At 32.9% G+C, this 22,430-nt stretch overlaps 1 protein-coding gene across 2 annotated transcripts in view; it reads right to left on the bottom strand.

Moving 5' to 3' along the window:
* The window catches only part of Sox102F (transcription factor Sox102F), a 215,094-nt gene that overhangs the window by 32,585 nt on the left and 160,079 nt on the right, over positions 1–22,430 (bottom strand). For both annotated transcript variants that reach the window (XM_013316262.1, XM_013316261.1), the window contains one exon: positions 14,351–14,495. In XM_013316262.1, the coding sequence (XP_013171716.1) occupies positions 14,351–14,495 (145 nt within the window). The remainder of the gene's footprint in view (positions 1–14,350; positions 14,496–22,430) is intronic.

The raw sequence follows: 22,430 nt of genomic DNA, 5'->3' as shown, positions 1-22,430 counted from the left end.
TCGCGGCTGTTTACCTTGTCACTGCTTCGCATGCTGTCGACACCGGAAATCGATTGTCTCATCGACACATCGAGTCACGAAAGCTTCGCAATGTCTTGAGACAGGTTTGATTTGAACTAGTTAACTTTTTATTTATAACATTAGCTGTCGCCCGAGTCTCAGGCCGCGTAAAATTTAAAAAAAAATAACCATGTAGTTCTTCCAAACTATATTCTACGTCTATGCCAAATTTCAACGAGATTCATGCAGCCGTTGTGAAGATAACTTCTAACAAACATCCATCCATAAAATCAATTTGAATTTATAATATTAGTAAGAAGTAGATTAAGGAGTTAAGAATAAATGCTATGAAAGCAATTGGAATCAAAAATTTTTAAGAGGACAAATTAAACATGCGCTTCGTTGGATTTAAATATCAACAAAACTTAAAAATAGAAAAAAACTTAACACATCGTAATATTTTCTTAATTGTTAATGTTTTCCTTTCATAATAAGAATGTTAATTTGAATATTAAATCAAATAACAGAGTTAGGAATTTATCGCCTGTTTTAATATTCCGGTTGTATCCTGCGACCTTCAATAGAATATATAGGGCAAACTATTTCCTGATTTTAATGCGACATATATTTATATTAGTAACTATGACGTCATCAACAATAAAGTAACGGACGTCATTGTGTAATAAAGGAAACATTAATATTATATACATTATCGATTATATTTTGGCACAAAACATAAAAAAATATGTTAGAAATAAAATATTTCCTTACCCTAACTGAGCTAACATTTTTTATGTGCCAATAAATAAATTATAATTAGATGTTTATGCAAAACCAATGTGTGTTTGTCATTTTGACATTAAGACATGACCACTTTTTTCCACTCTTGTAACAAAATTATAATAAACTTGATTTTAAATGTATTAGCTACAGGAGGTAACAATGGATACGTACATAAATACATAAAATATCGAGATCTAAAACAGATATTTTAAAATTTTTCAAAACAATAAGTACAAAAATTTAGTCTGAACGTAATCATTATGATAGTCTTTGACACAAAATAACTTTTATTATTGAAATGAAAGTTTTAACTTCAAACATCCATTTCTAAATAAAAAGGACCGTCCAATAAAAATGTTGTTATAAGAAAATGGACCGACGATCGATCAGATAAAGTCTCACTGTAAAGATAACAGTAAACAAAGTTTGTAACTGGATCCACTACTTTCATGTCTTCTTCTATTTCGTTAAGTAACCAGCTTTCTTAGCTATTTTTCTTTATATGGCCGACTTGGACGTTTTATTTTGTGTTTATAGAAATGTTAATTCATTTTATACCTTCGTATCAGTTTTCTGTAAGAAATTCAGTTGTTTTGTGAGTTACGATAGAATTATATCTTGGACTTGACACCTTTAATTTCGGACATTATCGGCCATCGGAGACGATCATGACATACACTAGACATGTCTGGACACCAGACTAGTGTCTTGGTGGATTTTAGTGTCTGTCAAATGTAGTATCTGTGGTGTATTGGTTAAATGGTGTAAAATATGTTTCCCAAAGTATATTAAAAACATCTAAAAAGTAAAAAATTACTTCTTATTACTACATAAATGAATATCAGCAATAAAGTAGATACATTTTAATAACATAACTAGCTGCTGCCCGCGAGTTCGTTCGCGCAGAATTAAATAAAAACTTAATAAGTAGTCTATGTTTTTCCCAGACTGTATTGTACATCTGAGCTAAATTTCATCGAGGTTCCGTTAGTCATTTTGGAGATATCTACTAATAAACATCCATCCATCTCTTCATCTATCCAACCATTTAAACATTCGCATTTATAATATTAGTTAGAAGTAAGATTTTAATGAAACAGTAATAAATGTAGTGTTATGATGAAGAAAAAAACTTGTAGCATTTTATTACATTTAAAATACTTAAAAAACATTGTGTACCTAATAATGAAGTCGCTTCTTAAAATAGTCACTATTATAGAACAGTTTATTACTAAAATGATAATATAACAGAATATGCTTTAAATAAATAAAAAACAAAGACAAGAGTATTACAAAAAGCTGTAAATTTTAATAAGAGTGCGTTAGAATTTAATATTAAATTGTTACAATCCACAATGACTCGACTTTAAAATATTAAACAAACGGTAGACAATAATAAAATGTTTAGCCACAATGGAGTAGACGTTTGATCATAAATCTGTCTAGAACAGAATGAAAAAAAATTCTACGAGAAATTTAAAATTTGTTATATTGTGTTGACGAATAGATGTTATAATATTAAGCGGCAAGTTGTTCATATTTTTAAAGCAAATTATATTGGTTTTTGTTTTTAATTCAAAACAATTTTTCTTAACAAAATCGTCTTAATAAGTCAAAAAGTCTTAATAAGTAAGAAATGGCGGCATTTGATCGTTGAGTAGACAATCAGCAGACCACTTTGCCTACATTATACGGACAGTCCAAGCTAATTGCTTTGCATAATGACTAATAGCTTTAAGCTAAATCGGACTCAGGACCATTTAATGCTTACGTAAACAGACGCTTAGTCTAGATTTTTTCTACTAAAAGTACTAGCCTTTATGACCGCCCGACTCTGCTTGTGACAATCAATATTAACAGTGACACAACTTTCGAATAATGTTTTTTGCATAATGACAATTTTATACAGTAATAAAACTTTTCTATAGTTGCAAAGATCAGTCAATCAGGCAACATTTAATATACCTAGTTACTTATCAACATAAAAACTAGAATCTAAATGCGCAATGAAATAAAGCTTCTAAATAATAGGAGATGAGCAGTTGCAGTGACCGATGTCTATTATACTAATGGTTAGAATTAGAAATATATTGCAGAATTCCGGTGACCACTGATGACTGATTCACGGCCCACTGGCCTAATGTTTTCAGTGTGGTACAATTGAAACGCGAATCGCGGATTTATTCAATACTTTTAGTACTATTCAAACTTATAAGCAAATAGCAATATATTAATATAGCTATCGCTAGCGACACCGACCGCGCGGAATTAAAAAAAAAACATAATTAATAGTCTATATGTTCTTCTAGACTATGTTCTATATGTATGCTAAATTTCAGAAAAGATTCGTTGAGCCGTTTCAGATATACAAACAAACATCCATCCATTCATCCATCCATCTATACATTCGCATTTATAACATTAGTAAGATGTATTAGAATAAAACAAAGCATAAAACTGAACATATTTAAAATCATTTATAAAAAAAAATATCATTGAAGAAAAATTTTACATAATTCTCGATCAAATTTGTACTTTTAACTGCATAAAAATAAGTGAAATAATTTATTAATTCGTTAAGTTTCTACTTTGGACAGTCAAAGTCAAATTCGGCCGCTTTCCTTTGTCATAAAATGGAAATGACAAATTTATTTTATCCGGGAAGATGTTGCGTTTGAAAGAAATATGGGATTGTAATTTTTCTTACGAAAATATTTCTATTGTTTGTTAAATAATATTTTGTATCTGGATCCAAAAATACAGATAAACACTGTTTAGTTAATCACGTGTTTTAACCCTTTGAGCGCCGGTGATAGATATTATTGAGGTTAATGTAGTTCCTAAAATAGTCACCCTTAAATGTGTCTTGCCTAACGGCTTATAGCATAAGTACTTTAATATTTATTTATCACGATCGCATTTTGGAAGCTTACGCATAATATTTTAATAATCATTATTATTGGTAACTTAAATGATAAATGATACTATGGGTAATTTTTTGATACTTAGGTTCTTATTGACCTTGATTAAGTACTTAAATATGTCTAAACTTAGTTATGTTGAAAACTGAAATGGTAACAATGACAATAATTCAGAAGTACTTCATTAAATATCTAAAGTATGCAATAAAAATTAAAATAAACCACATCGTAAACGTAATTCATGTAGTAATTGTCATATCAAAGTGAAATAAATTCATAACATTCAGGAAACATGACTAATAAAATACATGACGAATGAACACGACTCTTAAGATAAAGTGAATCTCGCCCAAGTAGTAAGTCGCGGTTGAATAACTAAAAGATAATAAATTAAGACGAACGCAAAATTTACAATAAGTTGGATTTATTATTGTATACAAGTGAAATTCGGCCAATTTAGCAGTTATTCGAAGAAACAATTTTCCTTTTCTTTAACCTGGATTTTATACACTGCGGACACGAAAGCGACGAGCGGGGCGGCGTGACAGGCGGAGCGAGGCAATGTAATGAAAAGTATAGCACAATACCGCGACGCTTATGAAACGAGCTGGAGCAGAGAACTTTTGTTTATTCCGCCCCGTTAATTATTAATCTTGTGCTCGCGGCCTTATTTTATCATGATAAGAATAAAATCTTTTGGTGGATACGGCAATCTATATATGCTCTTACTTGATATATTGTAAAGGACAATCGCAATATCAACGACTAAAACAAGAATTAAAAAAAAACGCCAACAAAAAATACGAAACAAATGAGCGTAGTGGTATTGAAGAAAATTCATCCGACATGTGTGGCTGTTACGGCTTAGGAGCGACGTAAGAATGATATAAAAAAAACGAAATAAATAACTCGACGCAACAGTATAAGCTGGATATTTAAAATAATCTCATAGGACTGCAGAAAATCGTTCCCACATTCTCGTAAACACAAGCGCACCGCCGGCCACCCAACAATGGATGGGCAATTAATAAAAGGTTTTTTTTTTTTAAGAAACCCGAACGTCGCAACTACCGTACGTTGAAATGCTCCACGTCAAACGCATCACGAAATAAACGCTCATCCCGAGACTTCGCACGAGATCACGTTCCACGCATTATTTTGATGAATTCAAGTTTCGGTTGCCTAAAGACGATTACACACTAGCGACTAATCGAACAGCGAACACATAGGCGATCTATTTTTTGGGAACATTTTCTGACATTTATCTTCTTATTCTCATTCAATTTTATAAAGACTATCACAATTGGTCATGAGATTTTATCTTCATCCGATAGATGGAGCTGCTATCATTATTCACAATAATATCATGTAGTAAAATCCTAATTGTATTTGGTGTGATCAACTATAAAGAACCTCTTTTTTGATAACACGCAAGTTTCAGTAAAATCAAAATGCCTATTTCTAATCGCAATCAATTTTTATAATAATTAAAAACACACGATGAAAAGTTTCTAGTCTGGAACGACCCTAAGCTATCAAGCGGCTTGTTGTTCATTCTTTACGTTTGGACCACGTTAATTGGCTACAGTGGTGGAAATATCTGTTCGTTTCACAATAAAGCACAAAAAGAATATTACAGTTACTGCAAGTCACGACAAAGCTTGCTTGAATGGTATATCACCAAATTCGGAGATACAGGTCAAAGGACTGGATGAATTTTTATTAAATTTATAATCGATGCCACTTGTGATTTCAAATTTCGACATATTTAAATCTTTACAATTCAACTGTTTTAATCTGATTTTAATAAGAATATTGTTTTAGAATAATTCTGAATATGTACTTGACATTTAAAGAAACTAAACTAAATAAGAAAATCATATTCAAAGTTCGTATTCAAACATTGAATTTTCTAGCATGTAATACTGGGAATTACCCATGTTACCTTAATATAAAACCTCCTTTCTTGCTTGCCCTTTTTACAAACAAATAAAAAACAACCTTTTCAAGAAAATTCAAATATAAAATGTAAACGAAGTTCACCTTAGCGCTGCTAATTTTCAAAATAAGATTTCACCGGATAAAAGCTGTCGTAAAAAGAAAGCATGTCTTATTTATATTTTAAAACCGAAAACACAAGACTCTTTTGTGCGTGGAAATATAAAAAAAAGAAAATGGAAAATCCGATTCATCCCGGCACTCGTTGCTCGCGGAGGTCTATTCAGCAACAACTTATTAAATAAATTAACCGCAAGTTGCTAGAAAAGGAAAAACTAAGCGGTTCTCTCATTTACTCGCGGACAAAGCGGGTAATTCCTTAAAACCAGGCGCTATTCTGTTCCGCATTCATCGCGGACTGTAGCGAAGAAAGCCCGCAAAAATAATTGGAAAGTGACGGGTATAACCAGACTCGGGTTTAGAGACGGACTTGTAATGTTTATCGATATTTAAAGTATTTAAATAAATGTCATTATAACATTTAAAAAATCACAAATCATCCTAAAATATTAATAAAAGTAAACGAGTATATTCTATTTCTTACAATTTTGTAAGAGAAGGTTTGCAGTTTTTATCTGATTTATTATATTTAAAAATCTTTCATAAAATAAATAAAATAAAATAAAATAAAAATAAAATAGCCTTTATTGCTTTACAATTTTTACAATTTATGATAGTCTTTCATAATGTTGATTAAATAAACTGATCACTTTTATTATTTAATTGATATTATGAAATTTTCAACATTATTGTTCTATAATTAATCAAAAGAAATATCGATATACAAAATAGAAAGTCACATCACTAAAGCGACTCGGGAGCGCGGCCCACATTCCCAACTTTTCATCACTCCTTGCCTTCAGCTCATTGTGTCCGTGGGAACCTTTATTGCCTCTATAGAAAACTGTGAAAGAGGCCCCAAGAAAAGCATTTGTGCGCCTCCGGTTGAATGGTACTGACAAAGCGGCGTGTTTCAGTGTTGATTCGGCACCGGTTTCAGGCTTCCTTTCATTCGGCACGTTTCTATTTTCCGATTTCAGAACTCTATTGGCCGCTCGCTTGTTTTGTATCGGTAAATGAGTTTCGTTTGTATGGAAAGGTTAATTTGCTTTTCATTTCGATTTTTGTCGAACGCACCTCACCCTCAACGTGATCATCTGAGTTTTCATTCTAATTTCAAATTTTATTATAAATATTAATTATTATTCAGAGTTTATACTAATTAAACTTACGATGATGATTTGTAAGGTAACATAATATAAAGATTATTGTGTTTTCAACTCGCAGCAGTAGCTCGTATTGAATTGAAGCAAGTCTAAAAGAAGAATAAAAACTCAGGACAGCATTCATCACTTTGAATGTAACATTTCACTCTTAATTAACAGCGACAGAAGAATAATGCGACGAACTTGTAAATTAGTAATGATCCTCATAATGTCAGCCCTCAGCAGAACGCGATTCACAATTTTCCTCACAACAACTTTTACGACTTCTTCGTGTAACTAAGCGTACACTATTTAATTATGAAACACCCCCACCACCCTTTATATACCCTCTCGACTTTCAGAAAGAGGCAGAAAATATGATTTTCTCAAAGGTTTTTCTTTCAGACGTTCACTTGTACAACGAATTCGTACAAAATGCAAGCCATTGAACAAGGCTTTATAATAAATACGAATAATAATATATTTAATTCAAACAGGTACATAACGGTATTAGTGTTTGTTGAATATAAATTATATGACAAATGAACTCTTTTATAATTGGCAATTTAGACACCGAAAACGATTTAAAAAAAAAACAATTTTTTTTTCACAACCACAATTCAAAATTAAATTACAATCCTATTTACCAAGCGATATTGATATATTTACTGAATAATAGAACAAAAAATATGAAAGAAATGATTTTTTGACAATTTTTATTCTAGTTCTGAAACTTTTATAATCATATAAAAAAATGATTGGTTTAAGATCTTTAACCATAATTAGGTCGCATGATACAGTTAATTTAAAAGTAGGAATTTAATCTTGAATCGGACTATTTATTATAAGTCTACATAAATTACATTAAACCAAATATAGGTACAATTTAAATAACGTTACCCCTAAATAGTAACATCAGAGTCCTATATATAATATAACTAAAACAGAATCCTTACAAAGATAGCTTTTCATATTACATACAACTTTTACTTAAATGGTGTCAACTACAAATTATGAAAAACTATAAACCTCATGACTACTAAGTGCATACCTACCACGTTAGCTACCTTACGATACCATACAAAGTACACATTGATAAAATTGTGATGCAAGTTATGCTCCGTATGCATTCCTGTCTCAAGTACACCGTATAAAAGCAGCAAGCTATGTCGTATTTGCGATTTTTTCTCGAATCACAATCTCGATTCTTGATAGCCAGTGATAGATTAATGTGGCCATTAGGTAGTTCTACTACAAAGGTAAAATCATGTTAAGAGCAAGATGATCATTCTGAACTAAGGTCTAACGGTTACAGATACAACTCGTGGACTGGAAATGTTAATAGCTAAGTGTCATCAACTTGACTGTTCGTTATAAACTAGATATTGTTTTGCGATGTACAGTTACTAAGACGTTACTACACACTTTTTTGTTTTTCTTAATAACTTACTGATGGCAAAAATATTTGAATTCGATAAAAATATAATCTTTCTATAACATTACTAGCTTTCGCCTGCGGCTCAGTCCATGTGGAATAAAAAAAATGTAGCCTATGTTTTTCCAGACTATATTCTACATCCATGCCAAATGTCATCGAGATCCGTTTAGCCGTTCTGGAGAAAACTTCTAACAAATATCCATACATCGAATCTTTCGCATTTATAATATTAGTGAAAATTTCTCATAGAATCTTACTGACGTAGTACAAATGTCTAGTGAATTGTGCGTTAAATTATTCATTTATCAGATAACACTGGCTGTCATTATACAATGATCTTGTTTCAAATTTCTCGCTTCTTTTGTCTTTAAGAAAAAAATGTCCTGTTAATACGAAGTTACCTAAGGTCGTTAGTAAAATAAGATTGGAGTTATTGACCGTGACCGATTAAGTATAGAATGAAATAAGATTTAGGTGTCCGCGAACGCAGGTGGCGAGTGCGAACAGATGTGCGATATAAATAGCGACATGAGCCCGTCGGCACAAAAATTTTCACTAGGAATACCGATCTATCCGAGTTAATAGATCAAATATTTTTTTCTATAATGTTTGATTAATTGTTGAAGAAAATTTCGGTCTAGAAATTAGAAAATGTCATTATTGTTATTTTCATCTAAAAATCTTAATCTTACTAATATTATAAATGCAAATATTTAGATGGATGGATGAATAGATGTGGAAGGTATCTACAGAATGACTCCATGGATCTCGCTGAAATTTAGACGCAGAATAAAGTTTTTTTTTTTAATTCCAAGTAAATATAGACAAAGATAAGGTGTTTAAATGATAAATCTGAGTATTAAATCCTTAAACAAATGCGTAATAATTTTTTAATTGCGTAACATTTTAATGTAACTCTATATTAAGCCAATAGACAACAGTGACATCTTTTTTATACCACAATTTAAAAAAAACCCTTGGAATTATATAGAATGTAGAAATAAGATACTTGTATAATACGTTTCTATCTGTCTATAAGGTGAATTAATCCAAATGTCAAGTGTATAAATTGTTTCTATATTGTATTTGAATCGCATCAATACATTAAAGCAATTAAGTCTCAGCAGCTGGTCTACGATTAGACCACTGACAGCACTATTAGGCATTCAAAGCCTAGCTTTGATTGGCAGCCACTATCTCTGGTAAGTACCATGGATCACTTGCCCGCTATTTACGCATTTCAAGTGACCATTTACGTATTTTGCACAATTTAAATTCATAATGCTTATCTTTAATATAATTCTAATTGATAATTATACTAGCTTTTGTCCGCGACTCCGTCTGCGTCGTAATTAACAAAAAACTTATAGTACCTTATGCTTTCTTCTAGACTATGCTCAACATCAGCGGGATTCCTTCATACATATATCTTTTAACAAATATCCATCCAAACAAACTTTCGCATTTATAATATTATAAAAACTCTCTCTACAAAACTCTACGCTCTCAAACATATAGAAGAAAGATTTTTGTATGTTTTTATATAATTAAAATGTGGACATCGATTTACAGTGAATCTTAAAATTATATAAATATCATTAATTTTAAATCTCTAGACGTTACGTAAATGCTAGTACTAGACATGCGCAGTTATACGATACTTATAAAATGAAAACAGCACGAAATGGGACGGAGCTTTGGAAAATTTCAAACGACAAAGGCGTTGCCCATTTTCACCGATCATTGTGTCTGAGCGCAATAGAAATATACGCGTGTCCCTTTCTACCAAAGACGCCGACGAGCGATGCGCAAAAGAGATAGGCATCGCACAATAGACAATTGTTATCCCCACCATTTCTATTGTACTGCCCTAGTAAAATTTTGCCGTTGGAATTTCACCGAACTTACATACAAATTTGAAGAAATAAGGTTTATAGTGCCGTGGTATGTGTTGTGAAGGTATGCGGCCAATAATTTGATTCGGTCTACATCATTGGGAAAACAATGATGTAGAGGTTTAGGTATACATAGAGCTGTGGAATAGATAGAAAGTGGATTGGCGACGGATTTCGTAGGCGTCGTCTTTGCTCAGAGATTTTCATAATAAAACACGACAGATTTTATATACAAAATATTGTTTATTATCTCGCCTGTTCAGTAGTTGTTTTAAATACAAATTTAACTTGTTTATCGACTACATATTATTAGTAAATTATACGAACTTTTGTAAATTAAAAACATACATAGCAGATGCTTACGAAATTAAAAAATCTTGCTTATATAATACTATAAATGTGATTGTTTAGATGGTTTGTTTGAAGGTGTCTCCAGAACGGCTAAACGGATCTTGATCAAATGTGGCACAGACGAAGATCATATTATGGAAGAACACATAGGCTACTATTTTTTTTTTAAATTCCGCGTGGACGGAGTCACGTGCGACAGCTAGTCTAGTCATAAATATAGACTACGTGTGTGTATAATGTAGCATCTCAACAGTGTTAGAATATTCAAATCGATTCAGTAGTTTCGAAGCCTATTCGACTCAAACAAACAATCAAATCTTTTCTTTTTAAAATATTAGTATAGATAAAAAATATAATACGTATATATATTACAAGAAAAAAATATAGCGTATCTGTCGCTATCATGTTAAAGTTAAAAAAAAAATGATCTATATTTGAGGCAACATCACATAGCGTAATACGAAAGCTTTAACGAAACCCACCTCCACGACACATCAGAGTGTCACTCATTGCCGTAACTTTTTAATATTCTTTAAAAGATTTTAACTTTATTTTAATAAAGTTATATATAAAAAACGTTGTCACCATGTCCGTCGGTCCTTCAGATTTCTTTCAGCAACTAATTGGTCTGACACCGGTAACCCTTGAACGTCGGGAAATACATATTTTTTTTCATATGAGAGGATTTTTTTAAAAGGTGGCGGAGCTTGTCGACACATGTACACCGCTGGACGATTTAAAACGAGCAACGTGTTCTGGAACACGCTGTTAGAACGCAACGAGCGACGCCAGAGTATTTTATCGTTTAACAGAAATTCAAGTGAATATAGAAATTCATTACAACGATTATAATATTGCACGTAATTTTTTGATGTTTTTTTTTAAGAAGTGCCAATTAAGAATTAAAATGTATGTTACATTTAACAAATCACGTGTTTATAATAGAATGAGGTTACGAGTTACTAACTATTTAAGATTTTATGTACGTTTAATTAATAAATAATATATAAAATAATAATTACATAACATTTGATAATTTCAGATAAAGATTAAAAAATATAGTAAGTAGGGTTCGTTGCGATCTGAAATTCTTGAATTTCAAATGCAATTTGAATAGAAAATACATCATAGAACGATATCTAAAGACACCCTAGAAAACAAATGAAATAGAACTTTCACTAAATTAGTGTGTAGGATACTTTAAAATATTGTAAAAAATTAGTAGTTAGATATGAGTTTTCCGTCCATGCCGGCTGCATTATAGCGTAACGAGTGGCTGCCTATCGTGTCACATCAAAAACAAAGCAAAAATGCCCACCCCGGTAATTTATTTGTCTTTAATTTTTAAAAATGGAACGCGGAAGCGGACCAATGAGACGCGTCCCCCGGCTGATTGTCAATTAGCGACATCAAACGGGCTTTTTGCGAATTAACCGGCGTTTGTGTTCATTTTTTGTCCGGCTGCCGTCGAGTGCGGACGTTTGATGCGTTTTTCCGTTTCGACGTTTCATTTTCATATTTCCGTTTGTCTGGTTGTCTGGGGGGAGCAACGGGGAGGGAGGTTACAATGTGGGGTGTTTCACGTAGTTATCAACACTGCTCTCCATTTCGCGTTCTGATATTTAATTCGAATGAGTGCTCTTCCAGACGGATTAATATTATCCATATGGCACGAATATTGCTCAATTCATACCATACTTATTGTTGAGTGTTTTTTATACATATTTAAAATATTAAAGTCTAAATTTAAATACTTTAGATTTCAAATATAACTTTATATGATAATTACAAAGTAACTAAACAACAAAACAGAAAAATGTAATTTAAACATATTTTGTATTTAACAATATTTTCAAATAGACTAACAGATTTCCTCCACAATACTTTAATTATAAGCAATTTTAAACAACTTTTTCCTAGAAAAAAGCTCGTAGGATGCATTCTTCATTTGCTAAAGCCGCGCGGCATAAGACAAACGACCTCTGACAACAAAAAAAAAGAAAAACATAAAATCGTAGCAGTCGATAGACTACGCCTATACCGAATGGATCCGGAAGTCAACAAAGGGACGTTCTGTATTTGAAAAAAAACGCGCGAATGCGAACGTGAGTCCGCCATTAGCCGCTCCCATTTGCAGCGCATCTATAGCGGCAGGCCTCTTCAATCTGCACCGTCAACAATCGCAGGGATGTCGCTAACTTTTACTGCAAACCTCACAAACGACTTAAAAGTAGACCATGATCTTTTGTCTCAAATGATATTCATAGCTTTTTTACCTTCTTTTCAGCCCGTATCGATATCAGAATGATCTTTTTAAATATTACTTTAAAATGTATTATTTTATTACTTTGCATGATTTTGACTTCTTTGCCATTTTAATAAGAAATGCACGCCCATAAATAGCTGTCCGATTTTACTGATAGTGCAAAGACTAGTATTAGCAGTCAACATCTTTCATTCATTTACGAGAACTTCATAATTTTTATAAGTTACTGATTTGTTTATATTTATAAATATGAGTTTCTATTTAGCAAGTCAATAAAAAAAGCAAATGATAACTTTGAAGTGGCAACCCTAACAGAGGGCATGTGATCGAGTGTTGTTCGAGTTTTTATCGCTGATTCATTAGTATGAGAGTGTCTTTGTTGCAACCGGCGCCCTAGCGCAGCCTACCGCGCAGTATTCAACGTGAAAATTGATTCGAGATGAAAGACCGACAGCCCATTGTGCCGCGCCAGTCAAATTATACACAAATTGCACGTCCGATGTACAAACAAACACTTTTATTATAAAATCAGATATAATTGTCTACTTTAGTACCACAACAACAGATCATTAGGGTCGTTTTAATTATTTTAAATAACAATTTTAATTAAATTTATAATTACTGTGACAATCTGATAATTATAATATGAGATGTAATTAATAATAGACACTGTATTAACAGGAAATATGACTTGTTATGTTACTAATATTTTAAATGCGAATATTTAGATGGATGGTTGGATGGATGTCTGTTGGATCTTGATAAAATTTAACACGGATGTAGCATATAGTCTGGAAGAACACATAGGCTACTTATTATTTTTTTTTTTTTAATTCCGCATGGACGTTGGGGTGACAGCTATTATTGAATAACCACGACAGACTCAGCATCCTGATATCAAGTCAAAGATTGATAGTTGTGATGTTTAGTTTTGGAGATTTTAATCACGAGATAGGTTATTAAATCCATAAGAGACAACAAATACAGTAATTGACAATTTCAAACACTAAAGTTGTATTCGCTTGAGACACATTGTAAAATTTCTGTAGATAGATGTCCAAGCAATGGTTTAAATCGAATTTTAAGACGAATTGTAATCTCCCTCTGAACCTCCCAGAGGGTAGAGTGTACTTTTTCTAACAGTAGCGGTGCGAAACAAACCTAATTTACAGAAAGGGTGAACAAACAAGTCTGGGTACGATGTAAATTAGAATACCAATAAAGTCACCTTCTTTGTAGGAAAGAAAGTTTTAATGAAGTGAAATGTCTTTTCAATTCGTTCTTATATTACGTTATACTATTTATATCCCAATAGAAAAAATGGCGATGAAGTATAATTTTATTTTTATACTATTTTTACGCCTGACAGACCACTTACTTTCGTATCTTGCATTGAGGTAAAATAGAATAAAATTTCGTCTAATTCATAGTATTTATAAAACGTTCAATCATATTCGTTCGTTTCGTGACGTTACGTCATCATGGTTACTTACCTTAGCATGTTCCTGTTGCGCCAACAGCTGCTCCCGTACCATCTGCAGCTGCAGGATCATCTCAGACAGCTGGCGTTCCTTCTCCAGCACACTGTCCCCCGCCAGCGCCTGCAGTGCTGCAGACTCCAGCACACCTCGCCGCTCGCTGTAACAAGAAACAAATGAATGCTATTATAGCTACAATGTAAGTGAGGTGTCCTGGTCAAGGTTGCAGGAGTGCACTGGATGAGAGCGGTACTGGACCAGGTATTGTGGCCATCGTTGGGGTAGGCCTACGTTCAGCAGTGGACGAATTCAGATTGACAATGATGATGATGATAGCTACAATGTAAAAATACTGTCTAAGATGAATACGGTTGAAAGTAAGTGTACTTACTAAAGAGTTTTGTTCAATGATTAAAACAAGTGAATAATCGTAATTTAGAGGATAGCGAATACGTTCCTTGATTCCAGATCGCACTTCGTCTGACTAATGAAGAGAGCGTCGAATACTTAACATAACATTATTTTCAGAAAAAAAATCTTTAGCTACCTACATTGTGATAATAACATACTAATATTATTATACGAATGTTTCGATGGATGGATGTTTGTCTGAAGGTAACTCCAGAACGGCTGTATAGATCTCGCTGAAATTTGGCATAGATATAGAGAATATTCTGGAAGAACACATAGAATACTTATATTTTTTTAATTCTACGCAAACGAAGCCGCTGGCGACAGCTAGTAATAAATAAACTAAATATTATTGTAAAAGCAAGTCAACTAGTGTATTTCATAACTAATTTGAATTCATTGTACTACAGTTCATTACATTTCGACTTTTGGAGTGCTAATTCCTACGCTACATGTTGTTTAAAGGTTTGGATATGTCAAGTGTGAGAAATGTTATATAGGGTGTCTCTTTGTTCTATTAACACGTGTCGACCACTAATTGGGATTTAGTGGATTGGGTTGAATAGAGACGGTATCTAACCGCGTGTATTGAGTAGGGGCTGGGGATTGATCTATGTCATTGTACATATCAATGGCTGTATGTTGAAACTGATTTTTGTTCGAAAGTTTTCCAGTATTTTCGATTAACGCACGCACGGATATGATTTAAAGGGCCTTTTAAATCATTTCCGTGTTCTGCATATGCACAAATACGACGGCTGGAAGCGACGGTTGCTGGAATTTGAATGAGGATTTTGCATTAACGATAATTTGCTTATGGATTGCTCAGATCAAAAATGCACGTCATTTTGTTGGAAATAATTGGAAAAAAAGTATTACAGGAATGTTTGCCAATATGCTTCTATTCAATATGGTATTATAGAGTTTGAAAAAATCTTTTCTGTGCTTGGTAATAATTTTTTTTTTGAGTGTTGATTTTGCAAAAAATAACGTAAGCAACTATCGTGGCTTTTTCAATATCGTTATGTTGCTATGTTTTAGTTGTTCATTTCAGTTGAATTCTGCTTTTATGTAATACAATAGGGAATTTGAGAAACTGGTACTACATTTTCAGTATTTAAATAAGAAAAGCGATAATGACATAATGATAAAATATTTACTATCGCCCCTAATTTTAGAAAGAAAAAAAAAATCTGTTAAATATCGCAAATTTGCAAAAGAAACCTCAGTGAATGCACAAATACAGAGTGAAATTGCCATGCGAAATTACACTACGCGCTGTCCATGACTCTTGTTAAATAATTCATGGCGACCCCGTTCTGAGGCAGCGGTGAACAGGTTGTAAAACCGACAAAGGAGGTTGTTACACCCCTCAACTATAATACCCCTGTATCACAACATACTTGCTCTTTGTAATCGGAATTGCCTGATATTATAAGTTTATTTTAGTCAGACTTATAAATAAACTAGACTAAAATCATATCAACTGTAAATATATAGTCACTGTCGAAAGTTATAAAAAAAAAGAATAACTATAAGGTACGCAATTTAAAAATCATATTACGTTATTCTTAAATGCAACTTTAGATGTCAGTCAAAAGCCATATGCTTAACTTTTATCATGATCATCCTATATTTATCCCACTTATGTAAAGTTGTTGCACCAGGTTTCGTCCTGAACTTTCCATGTTTATGTTATTACTAGCTGTCGCTTGCGAATCCGTCCGCGCGGAACAAAAAAAAACTGAATCAATAGCCTATGTGTCCCAGACTATGTTCTACATCTGTGTCAAATTTCAGCGAGATCCATGCAGCCGTTCTGGAGATACCTTCAAACAAACATCCATCCATCTAAACATTCGCATTTATATTAGTAAGATTCTGCTGGATACAAAGGAGTCATCTGAAAACCAGCGTGGGGAATGTTTATGTTGTCCCTGCAAACGCTGATCTGGCTCCTTTTGCCACATATTTCTTTTAACTGTTGTTGTAAAATTATGCGGTGTGTTTTTTTTATCTTGTATGTGTGTGGTTATACATAAATGTTTTTTTTTTCTTTTAACATCCTTCATTTTATTCGTAATTCCTTTCTTAATTAGCTTTAAGCAATCCATCCATATTTGCTCCTCACTCACTCCTACTGACGTACGCCTCTACATTCATATTCAAACATGCTTTACTTCATATGAGTATCATATTGTTTGACATATAAACTTGTAGTGAAACATCATAAGATATTCCCGCAGCAGTTTGTGCAGCGCCACAGACAAATGCATCGGAAGTTGGACTGAATTATTAATGCGGCGCCCGGACTTGAGACTCGACGCTTCTAAGACGCTGTCATATAACTTATATCTGTACTTCTTAGGTTAAACACACCGACTTATCATTTACAACTTGCTTTTAGTACTTTTGCCACTCCGACGTTAAACGTATATTATAATAATTTAACCGAAATGCATGTATGTATGCGTAGATTTATGAATGTAGAAGAAACAAAAAAGGTATGTCAGGACCGTGTCAAATGTCTCTATCTACCCCTCTAAGTTACAGGCATGAGTTATATTGATTTTGTTGTTGTTTTTTTTTAGGAGAAGGGGTAAACGAGGCTCGAATCGCCTAATATGATTTGATCCGACGCCTATGAACATCAACGCCAGAGGAACCGCAGATAATTATAATGATTAATCCTTATTATTTCTGAAGAAAAGAAGTTGGTAATACAAGAAACAACGATTTTAAAATACTAATTAACTCGATTGAGTGTACCCCAACTGAGTACCATCACTCCGGGGTACAATACGAATCGAATGTCTTTTCATCAAGTCAATTACGACTCCGGGAAGTCACAATCCACGGATACATTTACTTTTTAGTCGGGCACACATATCGATTCTTATTTTCTTCAACGCAAAATTGCTTCAGGCAACTTCAAATTACCTTTAACTCTGACCATTGACGTGATTTTTTCACTCTGAAACATAATTATTTTCACCTCATTTTACTCAGTCTAGATAATTTAAATCAGTTCAAACTGTAAAATCGAAATAAATCGCGCCGGTCACTTTCATATTTCTACTCCACTTAAATGTCCTGAGAAGACAAACATCATTTCACTGCTTTCACCTGTCAATGTAAAGGGCATCGACCAGTTTTGTACCAAACATAATGAGAGCTAATTAAATGTTATTCATGTCATAATTTTATCTTATTTCTTTATTAACATAATATTTTTTTTGCAGCACAATGTGTATGTATCATATAATTAACTTTGTAATTAGTAAAAGTTCGGAAAACGAGCTCTACTTCCAAATGCATAATAAAACCTTCATTATAAAAATTATCTTAATGAGGTAGACAGAAGAAAAAAAATTGTCGGAAGACAATTTTTACCATACTTGATTTCTAAATTGCATTTTACAGAAATAAAAAGTTGCATTAAGTCACTAGAAGTTACCAAAATTATTTATCAAATTATCATAGCATAGACTCTCCGTAGTTACTATGAATTATTCGTAAATGCTTCTCGAACAATAACTTCATCATCATCAGCTCGCTATACGTCCCCACCAAGGGGCACGGAGCCTACCCTACGTCAAGGGTGATTAGGCCATAGTCAACCACGATGGCCAAGTGCGGGTTGCTCTACTTCACGCATGTCTTTGAATTTCTTCTCAGATATGTACAGGTTGCATCACGATGTTTTCCTTCACCGTAAGAACGTTGGATAAATGTACATATGTAAATCGGAAATCGAAAAACACATTGGTACATGGCGGGATTCGAACCCAGGACCTGCAGATTGCAAGTCAAGTGCTTGACCACTGAGCCACCGACGCTCTTAGTAAAAATCAAACGAACAATAACTTAGTAACAAAATAAATTTTATGAATAGTTTTATTTTACCAACATAGTCGTAGTATCTGTTTTTGTACTAACACTATATGGATGTCATATGTACTAAATAAACATATTTTTTTGCTATTTAAGGTATTAAAATAATACATGATAAGTCAACATGCAGTAAATGTTAGCTCAAAGTACGTAGGGCTGTCTCTTTTAAGTCTCGCTTGCCTGAGGGAGCGTGGGTAGTTTATTTTCCTGCTCACTGGAACGCCACTAACAATTTACCGTCTCGAGTTAAATAGACGCACCTGTCTTACTATTCTCACACACTATCTAGTTTTATTTTTCTTTAAGTTCTACTTAATAAATTGCAACAGAAACAGTAACAATTAACATTTAAAGTTTGCAGATAGCTTGAGGGTTGACAACTGTGTCTATCCACTGTCTTAAATCTGATAGGAGTCTATCTTAAGCTGTCTCTAAATGACCATTGCAGAATGGTTGTTAATCCGGCTAATATATTCTACGTTTAAATTAATGACTAAATGATAGTTGCATTATTTTTATCCCCTAACCGTCTTTTCAATGTATTTTATAAAAAGCTATTAACATTTAGTTATTATTAGTCCTGTTTGTTCTGATAGACAAAAATATATACCCCAATGGTTTTAACAGTTCAATAGAGTAACAATGATCATTAGGGTTGCCACGCCGTATTTGTACGACTGAGGGTAATAAAAGGGCTAGAGTAAAAAGGTTATCCTCTCCACTAAAACAATACATTAACTTGTAACTCCATCAGCCCCTTACAGGGGTGACTAATAGAGCAATCCACTATCGCTCGATGTTTCGATAAAATCGATTCGATTATTCCGATTCACGGATCACCTCTGCACTTACCATCGATTTAGTTAATTCCCTTTACGGTTTTAAAGTAAACAAAGTACATGTTTCAATATCTACTTATACTTTTGTACGGTTTTTTTTCATAAATTTAATTTCATCTGTACTATAGAATAACACAGTTACCTATTACTAACAGTTGGTTTTTGAGACTAAAATCCCCGTTTAAAACATATTTTTATCTCTGTTTATTTCACCGGGCGAGACGGGCCAATTCGTGCGAAGATGCTAAAGCGGCTCTACCACTGTTTTGTCAAAATAACAGGGAAGACGATATGTTTTATACAGAGATTTTAGTCTTAGAAACCGAAGGTGAATTGCGAGAGAGTAATAATATAGTTTAGATTTTCTTACAAGCTTTATACACTAATAAAAATATGAATATTTCGATTTCTTCCAAACGAAATATTTCTCTATGTAACGTTGGATTGTTCATTATATTAATACATAATTAATTAGTGATTCCTAATTCTCTAAACTTCACTATATTTTATAAGCAACATTTTTTATTAGTATTATAAATAAAGTAAGGTACGAGTACTATAAACAGAGTACCTGCTTATAACGTGATAGAAAACAAAAGGCAAGTGGCACGCATCGTGAATACAAGCAAATCTCTCAAGGGTTGCGTCTAGCGGGCGCAGGGCGCAGGTCGCAGGGCGCTAGGGCGACGTCATTAAAATGGATGTCGACAGGGGCGACTGGCGTGTTGAATTTTGACATTATACAGTCTGATTTACTTGTCGGCAAATACAAGAAGGGGTAAGACATGATATTATAAAGTTTGTTGTCGTTTACACATAACACTGCATGAAGTATTTTATGTAAGAATGATAACTTATTGTAGACGTATTAATTGCCTGAAACAATAAATGTACAATGAAATTACTATCAATTTTTAAATAGATGTTCAAAAGTTGCCAGGTTGGCAACACGAAATATTTTTTATACAAAAAAGTAACATGCCATATATTATATTTAAACAATTGATTTCATAATAAAAATCCCCTGTAGATACTCGAAAAATAATAGATCATGAATCTATAGCTATACCTATGACTGTTTTAAAAATAGAAATTATATATAATAATTTCACAGGAATTCGTGTAATCAAAATTTCTATTTTCGTAACCACCGTTAAAATTACAAAAGTTATCAAACACCCTGTATCGTTCAATGAACACGGCGAAGTTCGTTTCGCTTTCAAATTTCCCTGTTATCGAAACTTCGATGTCTTTTAAAGTAAAGAAGTAGAAAAAATCAACTCCGATCCAATAACGTAGGCATCGAGCCCACCTGACGTTGTGTTTCACGAAACATGTCTTTATGAAAGTTCATTTTATATTGGCAATTGACAGTACTTTGACTTTTTCTTCACCGTCCCCTCATTTCGATCAATATTCTAATCGTTCCTTTGATGGCTCACAACTAAGAAGGAAGTAAATGAGAAAATAATTGCAAGATGTATTATTCTGAGACAAGGCTTCTTTGAGCTCTGAGGAAAGATAATTATGTCTTTTTTTTCCTCTGGCGAGAAAATTGTCAATTAATCGGATACAAGAGATTGATTTCGCTTGCACAATTTCATTTTAAATTAGCTTTTTATTTTACCCCGAATTAATTAATAATCACTTAATGAAAAATCATGCCTTTTTTACATTAAAAACTGAGAAGACAAGTAAGTGTACGTGTAAGTTAAGTTCTACTATTTGATAAAACTTAAATATATTACGATGTTGTTTTTGTTATTTTTCCTTACATTAAGTGTATTTGGTTTTCTTCATTAATTTAATCCTTTCAAATATTTCATAATAAAGTTGCACACTTGTCTGTTATTTTTATGCCAATAGAAGCCATGCCATAAATATTAAGCAAAGATGATTAAATTTTATAGTTTTGTTAAGTCCGTAAATTCGGAAATCTACGATTTTTTTTAATCTGTCGATGCATAACAATGACTAGTTAGGTACAGTCAAGTGCACGAATACTTTACCGACGTAGCGTGGGCCATGATACGAGGTAGTATGGGCCATCATACAGCATAAAGTATGTAAGAGCAAGGGCTGCCGCGCGCCGACACAATTTGTGGCCAACAATAAAAAATCCCTTAACGCCGGCGACGCAACGGTAACTCGCTAGGGTTATTCATCTTGTTTGCCCCTCGCGAGAGATCTTTTCGATTATTGTGGATAAGACTTAATTTTTTTTGTTGAAAAAAATTGATATTGTCATTGTCTGCCTACGTTCTTAATTGCTTTTAAACCAATCTATAAATAAATATCATATTATTTATATATTACGTGTCTAAAAATATTATTACATGGTGGTGTGAGTCATAATTTTCCACATTAAAAAAAATTGCGACCGATAGATAACTAAGGTACACGACAAATTGTCGTTTTTTCTTCTTTTGGAAATAACGTGGCAAATAATCAGAATAACCTAGCAGCGTTAGATTCTGATTATTTTCAGATTGAAAAAAAATTGAATAAGAATATTTTATTTGTCGTATCCATACTATTCTTTCAGGCAACAATGCACTCATTATTATTTTAAAAGGCAGTCGCCGTCGTCGTCCGTCATGTCTTTGCGTTTTTATTGAGGCCGCGACAGGACTGAAGCACCGACCCGGGGGCCCACTGATAGCATTTTAAATCAGGTTAAGGTCAGAAAGAAAACCCGCTTTGACGTTCGGAAATTGAAAGCTTTATTCACAATGTTGTGTTAAGAAAAACTGAAAAACATGGAGGATCGTTTAGAAAATAAATTGTGAAAGAAATGATAAATTATAAAAAATTCTCATCCTCACTAATATCAATATTGCAAAATAATTCTAAAACATTAAAAAATCTAACAATGTAAAGGACATAAACGAATATCAATAAAATTCGTTTTAAAATATGTATGTTCTAATGTTCTAAAATTCACTTCGCCG

The sequence above is a fragment of the Papilio xuthus genome, unplaced genomic scaffold (genome assembly GCF_000836235.2).
Source record: "Papilio xuthus unplaced genomic scaffold, Pxut_1.1 DF826949.1, whole genome shotgun sequence".
In the NCBI taxonomy this organism is placed as follows: Eukaryota; Metazoa; Arthropoda; class Insecta; order Lepidoptera; family Papilionidae; genus Papilio; species Papilio xuthus.
Note: the sequence above shows the minus strand (reverse complement) of the source record. Positions and strands in the feature narration are given on the sequence as shown.